General features: G+C 30.5%; 1 protein-coding gene across 2 annotated transcripts; it reads right to left on the reverse strand.

Moving 5' to 3' along the window:
* Nucleotides 1–5,265: 5,265 nt before the first annotated feature.
* LOC129286832 (L-type lectin-domain containing receptor kinase VII.1) lies at nt 5,266–9,310 on the reverse strand. 2 transcript variants are annotated; one of them, XM_054922901.1, is made up of 3 exons: nt 8,564–9,309; nt 7,472–8,257; nt 5,266–5,868 (listed from the first exon to the last, which is right to left on the reverse strand). In XM_054922901.1, exons 1-3 carry the CDS (start codon nt 9,150–9,152, stop codon nt 5,426–5,428), a joined length of 1,818 nt encoding a protein of 605 aa, XP_054778876.1. In that variant the 5' UTR covers nt 9,153–9,309; the 3' UTR covers nt 5,266–5,425. The 2 variants fall into 2 exon arrangements, with proteins under 2 accessions (XP_054778876.1, XP_054778875.1); XM_054922900.1 differs by having other exon boundaries at nt 7,472–9,310.
* Nucleotides 9,311–9,785: the final 475 nt, after the last annotated feature.

Genomic DNA, 9,785 nt, shown 5'->3' on the forward strand with positions numbered 1-9,785 from the left:
GGGCGACGGTCCGACCGTCCAGGTCGGTTCAGGTCTTAAAACATTGTTGAAAAGTGATTGTCAACTCATTTTGATTTATGTTTGCATATCTATTAACACTCTTAGTTATATATAAGATAATTTAGCATGGTTAATGCCATATTATTATTTCTCTATAAATATTAAAAATAAGAGGACTAACGTTGCATAAAGAAAAAAAGCTAAAGGAATTTGAAATAAAAAAAAGTACACATAATGACAAAAGACAATAAAATTATAAGGATTAATATTTATATTCTTCCATTATTTTTTTTAATAACGAGTTGCATATATTGATTGTATCTTTGAAAGGTTTAACCTCTATAAGCCAAAACGACTTTCAACTTATCGATTTTTTGGTTAGAAAAAAAAATCAATTTTTTTAATCATCATTGATTATCCTAGTTTTTTTTTTACCACGAATGGATGATTTTAAGATAAAGCTCGAGATCTTCGTAGAGAAGTTGAGACATGATCTCATCAAACAATCTCTTTGCCAGAATTTTTTTTTTTTGAAACCTTTATCAATATTTTTTGAGCCTTAGACTTGTCAATAAGTCCTTGGAATTCAAGTCTAACTAATTTTCATGTGTAATTTGATGTTAACATTTCATGTTAGTCGTTAATTATAATTATAAAGTCGAATTAATTATTTACTTAACTTACGCACACCCAGCGCAAACCATATGCATGCCATTATGTTACCCATACCAGAATGAAAAAAATTTGTGATGACATTGAGAAGGCTCATCTTAAGTGGAGGACAAAATAGTCATTAAGTTTTGAAAGTGAGGGCAAAATGGTACTCTAACACATAATACTGCCATGGAAAATGATTGATGTATGCGCGGAGCTAGGGGGAATTTTATCTGATGAAATAATTATTTGTACTGTAACTATTGGGCCTACCTAAAAGAACCAATAGCGATTGAAGTTGTAGATTGACCTGACAATGTTTTTTTTTTTAAAAAAAAAACTTTCAACTACTGTTAAAAAATAAATTTTACAACAGTAGTAAACTAGTAAGCGATTATATTTTACAACCGATATAGAATATTATTTAATATGTCGGTTGTAAAACCAGTATAAAAAAGTGTTAAAAATTTAAAAATTAAATATTTAACTCACTTTTTACTGCAGTTAAATAGTAATAATCATCGTAGAAAGTTCCTTTCCTTTTTTTTTTAAAATCTTTTTTATAATTTTCTTCACTCTTTTTTAACGTTTCAACCATACCCCATGGCCCCACTTGTCTCCTTCTTAAACCAATCAAGCCACCTTTCATCTCTTGCTTCCTTCTTCTTTAGGACTTGCAGAGAAAAAAGGACAACACGATGAGACTTCCCTGTTTTAATCAAGTCTCTTCTTTTTTCAAAATCTAATATTTAAGTTTGAGGGATTATCCAAAAAAAAAAAATAGAGATCAAGAAATGAAATTACAAAGTGAACCAAATCTTGCTTTGGACCTTCAGATATCTGCTTCAGTTTTTCTTTTCAACGGGCCTAATGTTCTAAGCTAGACTGAACATGTGTTGGTCAAAAATTAAAAAAAAAGTTCGATGAACATGTGGCGACGGCGCCAAAAAATTCTCTAGCTTACATGGCATCATTTTGTGAGAGCCGTTTGACAAATTTAACATGAATGAATTTTAAAAACATTGGAACAAGGCTGCACAAAAGGACTGATTCGACAAAATTTTGACTTAACTTAAAATCTAATTTTTTTTTAACGAAAAGAATTGAATTAAGCAACACGTATCTATTCTGATCCTAATATAACCTGAAATTAAACTATACCAAACTGGTCTAGCAGGATTAGGAAACTGATCTTTGTCTTATCCAGTATCTCATTTTATTTTTTTTATTTTTTATCTATGAGAGATAATAATTTATTTCAACATAATAAACTTAATTAACATAATAAAATTACTTATATTCATATAAAATTTATCACAATAACAATAATTATAAATCCACTACAATTTCTAACAACAACAGTTACAACACATAAGATTCAAATTAAATAACTTTCAACAACATTGAACAGTTTTTAATATATCTAAATTCTATTACACCAAGTTAACAACACATTTCACCAATAAAAAGAGAAGATTGAGGTTGATCAATACTAGAATTTTGCTCAATATTCATCACTTTACAAGTATAAAACACAAAAATAATACTAATTATTATTACAAATTATTGTAATAATAATTAATAAATTAATTATAATTATATTAAATAAATTTATAGGATTAAACCAAGTGGTTAGATGCTTTATCTCTTGTCCAGTTCAATTCGAAGAAAGAATTTGATCTTTTTGGTCTTGAAAGATCAATTTTTATTCGAATGGGACAGGATCAGGTTTGTCTCAAATTGAATTGGATTAGATCAAAAAACTTTTGCACAACCCTACATTGAAATCACATTGCATCATTAAATATTTTAAGATACTAATTACACTTTGCTAAATATTTCTGGAACAAATTTTTACTTTAATCCATATAATTATTTAATGAGAAAACATAATTTAAGGTCTCTATACTTTGCTCTTGTTTTGTATAGGTTTTTGTACTTTTTTTAGCATTCTAGATCTCCACATTTTTATTTTTTAGTGTTTTAGGTTCTTAAATGAACAAAGTGTAGACACCTTGAAAGGACCTCAAACACTGAAAAATAAAAGTATAGAAACTCAAAGTTACAATTTCTCTTATTTAACTCAAACATAATTCCAAATTCTTCTAAACGATGTGGGTTTCATATGAATTTTGCAGAGTCTTAAAATGGATTCCATGATTTATATTTTGTTAATGATGTAACTTTTTTTTTTTTTGTAAATTACATATTTGTAAGATATGGGTTTGTGATGCATACATGTTCTTTCCAGCAAATCACAAGCCACAACCAATTGAGTCAGACCGTACTACTTCAATTTTAATATAAAAAACTGCCGGATAAAATTTTTTCTTTTTAAAGTTAGGTCTAATAAAAAAATTATTATTTTATAATATAAGATGGCAAATCTAAATTTAAATATCTATTAAAGAGATATTTACATATAATATTTGAATGTATTTTAAATAAGATTATTTCAATAGAAAAATATTTGTGTATAATACAAAAAAGTTGTTTCCTCTTTTTTCCCCCTCTAGTAACCAACAGTCCACTTTTTAAATTAAATAAATTCAATAAAATGAGGATGGCCCAATTAATTAAGTTTATTAACTCTACTAACTATTTGATTGGCTCATGGACTTTTGCATCTTCCAGTCCATCAAGGGATGACAATAAAAACCAACATCTCGAGATACCAAGAGAGAGATTATTTGTTTGTTTTATTGTTTTTGAAAAAGAAAAAAATTATTCCTGGAGAAAAGGGAAAAAAGAAAAGAAAAAACATAATTATTTGAACATATAATTTTAATGTGTTTGGTATAAGTTCCTATAGTTATTTTTGTTGCTCCAATTTCTTCTAGTTTATCTCATATGTGACGTTAGTCCTAGTATTTTTCTTTTAATATATACTCAAAAAGATGATGAGATGATAATAAGAGTGTTTAATACGCTGACATATGATTAACATTATTAATCTATCTATAACTCAGCAAATTAACAGCGTTGTTCATCTCCTTCTATTTCATGTTTCATATTTTAATATATTGAATTATAATTCCATCCCAACACAAATTAATGGAATTAACTACAAATCAACATATTTAACATCATTAGTTTCAGCTCATCATTCTTTTGGATATATTCATGATTTATAAGAGAAATTAGAGGGATCTGGAACCAAAAAAAAAAAAAATTACAAGAACCTATACCAAAGGTTAAAATTAATGGAAGCAATAATTATGTTTTTCCAAAAGACAGCTATGTTCAAAGGTCTCTCTGTGTGTGTTTTGGTCCACTCTCTGTATATGTTAATTAATTAGGTACCTTGCCAAAATCTCCACCTAACAGCAATCATAATATCACTCACGTCATCAACTCAATTAACTCATTTTGCTTTCTTACGTTACATAGAAAAGTTTGGCTATGATGGTTTGGTGATTTAATAGTTTGATTCTTCCATTATGCTTTCTTCAATTATTAAATCAATTAAAACAGCACCAAGTTTGGCCTACATCCATGTGTACAAGTCCAACCTCATCATATAATCTACAAATTGTCATCAATATATTTATTAAAATGGTATAAGATCACAATATTTAAAAGTTCTGAATAGGGTGTGATTTACTTTAATTAGATGCAATATAACTGCAAGGACCACTCTAATTGCATCATTACAAAAAAGCCACTTTAAATAAAAAAATATATGAAATAATTGATAGTGAATTTATAGTAAACAATATCTCCTCCAAAATTTGTAAGAATAAATAATATCTATGATTGAGTCTTTGTCAGGAGAGGTTCCTACATTTAGTACTTAATCGTGCCTTGAATATAATTGTCTCTAATAAGAGGATACCTATAAGCAATAAAAAAAATCTATGATTTTTTTATGATAACAAGATTTCATTATTACATTATATATCTATGATAATTTATGAAGTTACCACTCACTCTTTAGACTTATACAACCTATTATTCCTAGTATTAGAAAAATGAATTTGTCTAAAGATAATATTCTTTTTGCCACTTCAATTATAAGAAACAATTAAGAGCTAATCTAAATATAATGAACAACTACCCATTGTCTCTTATATTTATTAAAAAAATTATTCTTTTACACTCATTAAATTAACATCATTAAATAAAGTCACCTTGCCAAACAATTAATAAGGACATCTTGAGAAAAACCACTAAACCTTAAACTTCTTAATAAAAAAGAGGAAAATCTCAACAACAAAGATGTCAAAACCAAAAAAAAAAAAATTGAAATCACAAGTATATATGCATGCTTATTAGTTTCAAATCTTTTTCTTTTTTCTTTTATCTGTACAATGGAAACTACAAAAATAAATTCAAAATGCACAAAACTTTGTACAAAATTAATAATCAAACACGATTTTGAGAATGAATCTAACATGGTACATCAATGAGCTAGGATGGCCAAAGCTAATTAAATAGGGATAAAAATAGAGGTTAGACTCATCATTTTAATTACCAAATTTGACGAGCCCGGTATTGTTATTTATTTATCATAAAAAAAGAAAGTAACAAAGGTTAGACTCACCTATTAATTAATATAAGACCTCCTCATCATCCCTATTCACATCCTCTAATTACTTATGAGGATTCATATCCTATCCAATTTTTATATTTTTAATCCACAAGAAAAGCTTCAATCACCAAGTTCCAATCCTCTAAAAAGTCGAAAATATGTAAAGTTGGTGGTTCAACTTAATGGTACTTTACATTCAATTCAACATATAATTTTAACTGCAGAAAATCTATTCTCAACTTACCTTCCATCAACAATAGAATGAGAGAAAGAATAATGGCGAGAGGTTGAAGATGAGTGAGAAGTAGCGTGTAGTCTAACATCTTCAAATGTTGGGTGAGATGAGAAGTTAAAGTAATTTGAATACTCAGACCAAATGTCCCTTGGTGATCTTATGTGTTTAAGTAGGTAAGTATCCAAATCTTCACTCTCATCATACTGATCTCCATCTTCATTGTTATTGCTATTATTATTGTTGCTCTTTCCCTCTAAAACTTTCAAAACTTGTCTCATTGTTGGCCTGGCTTTTGGGTCAGGATAAGCACACAATAATCCCAAGTTAAGTATAGTTTCTATTTGTTGTTCATTCACTTCTCCTTTTGCCCTCAATCTCTCATCCATTGCACTTATTAATTGCCCTTGTGCTTTGAGTTGCCACACCCACTCCACCAAAGATGGCTTTCCTGAAGCAAATAAATAAGTATATATACCATGAGTTTGGAGATTAATAAATTATACACATCACTTTTGTTTTGTTTTTGGGAAAATACAACAGCAAATCCATGTATCTTGATTGTGTTTTGGTTTTAGTATCTATAGTTTTATTTTGTTGTTACTAGTTCATTTAGTTTGATTCAATTGCAATGTTAGTCGTTATAGTTTCAAAAAGGCATACAAGGACCATGACCTAACACCAATGAAATTAATTTTGCTAAGGTGTACTATATATGTTAACTCTTTTGTTGGCATAGTACTTAATCTTTTCTTTGTCTCCTACATTCTATTTAATCCAAATATACAATAAATTTTTTTCCTCCCGGCCCTTACCTTTTATTTATAATCATGCTTATTAGTTACTTTATTTTCATGCCAGCATATTTTTTTCCATGCTAGCAAAAAGGCTTGCAAAGTTACAACAAAATTAACTTTGTTAGTATTAGCACACGGTCTATATATAGGTGCATTTTTAAGACTATACATATTACTGTTGTAGATAGATCAAATTAAAAAAATTAAGAGTGATGAAATAAAATTATAAAGACTAAAAATAAAACACAGTTAAAGTATAGTGACCTACATTGTAATTTCATTTTTTAATTACATATAGTTCTCTGTTTTTGTTTTCAAAGCTTGTTGGTGCTTATACTAAAAATATATAATGCAAGTAATATAATTCCAAAAGTTTAGACATGCTAATGCAAGTATCTCTTTATTCCAAGGAGAATCTGTATAAATGTTGAAAATAGAAATATGGTGTATATAATTTCAACAAAACCGAACAAAATAATTTCATGATTTTGAAAATAGAAGAAAATTAAAGTCAACATAATATTAATGAAACTTCTTGGAATAAGTCTACGAAATTATCTATCTTCAACACACAGTTTATACTAGTACGTCTCCTTAAAAATGAAAGTAAATTGCATAAATCTCCCTAAAGTTTTTTTTCTAGAATATAATGACATAAATCTTTTTTTCTATGATCAATAAATTTGTGTATATTTTTTTTAAAAAAAAAGATAGAAACCCATGTCAATGTCTTTCGTCCAAATTCAACACTAGTATTATCATGCACTCAATACATATTTTTGGGTTAAAGGCCCATTTTTCTCTTCAACTAGCTAAGAAGAGTTGGGATCTTATACTCGTTTATAGTGTAATGTTCTTCTATCGAAAACACAAATTAAATTTAATCATTGATTGATTAGAAAATTATAAAAAATAATCTTAAAAATTGTATAAAAAAGCGTCTGAGAAAATTACAGATAAATACTATATATAACATTTATAATTTTTTTATAATTTTTATATTTTTTAATTATTTTTTATAATTTTTTACTCAATTAATTGTTAAAGTTAATATTTATTAATAATAGAGTAGGGTTGACATTACATTATTTTTAAAAATTTAAAAAATAAAAAACATGGCATACAGCAAATGCTCTTAGCTAAGCCTATTTTTAAAGAATAAAATTGCTATTCAACCCAGTATTGTAAAAAACAAAAGTACGAAACAAAACAAAACCAGAGAGAGAGAGAGAGAGAGAGAGAGAGATTCAATGTTACCTTCCTCAATAGGTCTCCTTCCACACATGACCTCCAAAACCAATATTCCAACCATGTAAACATCGCTCTGAATCGATGCTCTTCCAGTCTTCATCATTTCAGGCGCCATGTAGCCCACCGTCCCAACTACTTTCGTGGTACTCGCCACTTCACCCTTATTGTTCTGCATTAACGCTAACCCAAAGTCTCCTAACCTTCCATTAAGCTCCTTATCTAACAGTACGTTGCTCGCTTTAATATCTCTGTGCACTACTTTTGCTTCCGACCCTTCATGCAAGTACACGACCCCACAAGCTACATCCTTCAGAATCCTTATCCTCTCTTCACCGTTAAGGATCTTGTCGTCTTCTTCGTTTTCAAATACTCTCTTTTCTAGACTCCCATTTTCCATGTATTCGTAGATTAGTAAGAAATTACCTGCGTCTTTCTTGCACCATCCTCGTAATTTTACGAGGTTTCTGTGTTTGAGTCTTCCCAGACTGGAGATTTCTGCTAGGAATTCTCTCATTCCGTTATTCTCATGGGAGATTCGTTTCACTGCGATTTCTGTTCCTCCTAGGTTTCCTTTGTATACTTTGCCGTTTCCTCCGATTCCGATCACGTTTTCCTCCGAGAATCCTTTTGTTGCTGATTCGATTTCTTCGTACGTTATTCTGTGTGGCCAGTACTCTAATTCCCAGTCCTCCATTGCTTCTCTTTCCCGAGCTTTCCTTCGTTTTCTCTGTATTAAAAACAGAGTCAACAGAACGACGAAACAGAGTAGGAAGAAAATCCCGATGGTCAATCCTGCAATAAACCCTTTAGATTGTATGATTGAATCTTTTGGAAGAACAAAAGAGGGTAATCCAGAAGTAATTAACGCCTCGCTGAGTGAAAAATTTGAATTACTGAAGCTCCAAGCCAAAATCTTGTGACTTTGAACTAATTGCCCTGTGGAACTTGTAAACCCGACATACATTTCATCTTCAAAAACCTCAGATAAGTTCAACGACACATTCAACAGTGGCCTACGTGGTCGTTTTGTGCCAACTGGTGCCATAGTTATGCTAAACAAAGAATCTTCATAGTCAATCCAAACCTGGTAATTCTCACCGTCGTTCAGCTTCAATTCTTGGAACGACTTGTCGTTGTCGTCCTCCGGCCAGTACCCGGCGTCGTGTGCCGCGATAGATTTGAGAGAGTTCACGTCGATCCCAACGTGATTGGCGTTTATGTCATCGAACTCTTGATTCATGAACACATCGAACTCAACACCGAACACGTGGTTACCGGAATCGCCATTGTTGGTGAAGTTTAAGAAACCCAAGTGCTGAGCAGAGTTTGCACCTTGGATTCCACGAACAGGCGTGAAGATGAACACAAAGCCATGGCCAGGAAGGATATTCTTATAAGGAGCCATGGCGAAAATGAACGAAGCAGAAAAACGGTACACGAATGAAGAATTTGGGATCTTGGTGGGAATCTTCTGAGGGTAAAGAGCACGACCGATAGAGAAAGCTTGGTCATGAGTGAGAGATAGGATTCCAGAATCAACGGTGGCGTTGCCGTAGAGCAAGACATCGGAGAAGTTGAAGCCGTTGAAGACAAAATCGACGGCGAGAGATGAATCGGAGAAGGAGAAGAACAGAAGAAGAAGGACATGAGGGAAGAAACATAGTGGATGGTACTTGAGTTTGATCATTGTGAGGCTGAAGAAGGAGGAGGAGGAGGAGAAGCAGCAGCAGCAGAGGGATTTCTCATGAGAACAGGATCAAAAGCAAGAATGGCATAGAACAGTGATGAGGAGAAGGTTTAGAAAGTAGAAGGGGACTAGGACGTCGTCGTCGATGGCGGAAAGAGATAAGGTTGTCGGATTTTGATTAGTCAAACACGGGAAGTTTGTGAACATTCAACTGCGTAATAATTTAAATATTGAATATTTAATAATATTAATTACAGATATTTGCGTTAGATTTAGAATCAGTGGGGGTATTATTAATTATTGATGACTACATATACTAGGGGCTGAGCTGGGCAGGTTTTCTGGGCTTTTCCGCGTTTGTGTGTGAAAATGAATTTAGAGACAATGTTTTATGTTAATTAATGCATGGAGGAATTACTCCTCTTATACTCTTATGTATTTTACTAAAATCAATAATAATTTTTAAATTTATTAACTTTATCTAAATATTTAATAATTTTTTAACTTTACAACTATTAAATATATATATATATTAATAACATTATTTCTCTCCAACATTTAATAGAAGTTAAATGAAAAAAATTATGATAAAAATTTAATGAAATGACTTATAAAAATGATAAAATAATTTCC

The sequence above is a fragment of the Prosopis cineraria genome, unplaced genomic scaffold (assembly GCF_029017545.1).
Source record: "Prosopis cineraria cultivar Desert tree isolate PC_DT_omini unplaced genomic scaffold, ASM2901754v1 PC11, whole genome shotgun sequence".
Taxonomy (NCBI): domain Eukaryota; kingdom Viridiplantae; phylum Streptophyta; class Magnoliopsida; order Fabales; family Fabaceae; genus Prosopis; species Prosopis cineraria.

Excerpts from the sequence above, each read along its gene's own strand:
- LOC129286832 (XM_054922900.1), bottom strand. The coding sequence starts at position 9,152 with ATGATCAAACTCAAGTACCATCCACTATGTTTCTTCCCTCATGTCCTT. Across the intron at positions 5,869-7,471 it reads AAGGAGACCTATTGAGGAAG|GAAAGCCATCTTTGGTGGAG; the intron begins GTAACATTGAAT and ends TATTTGCTTCAG.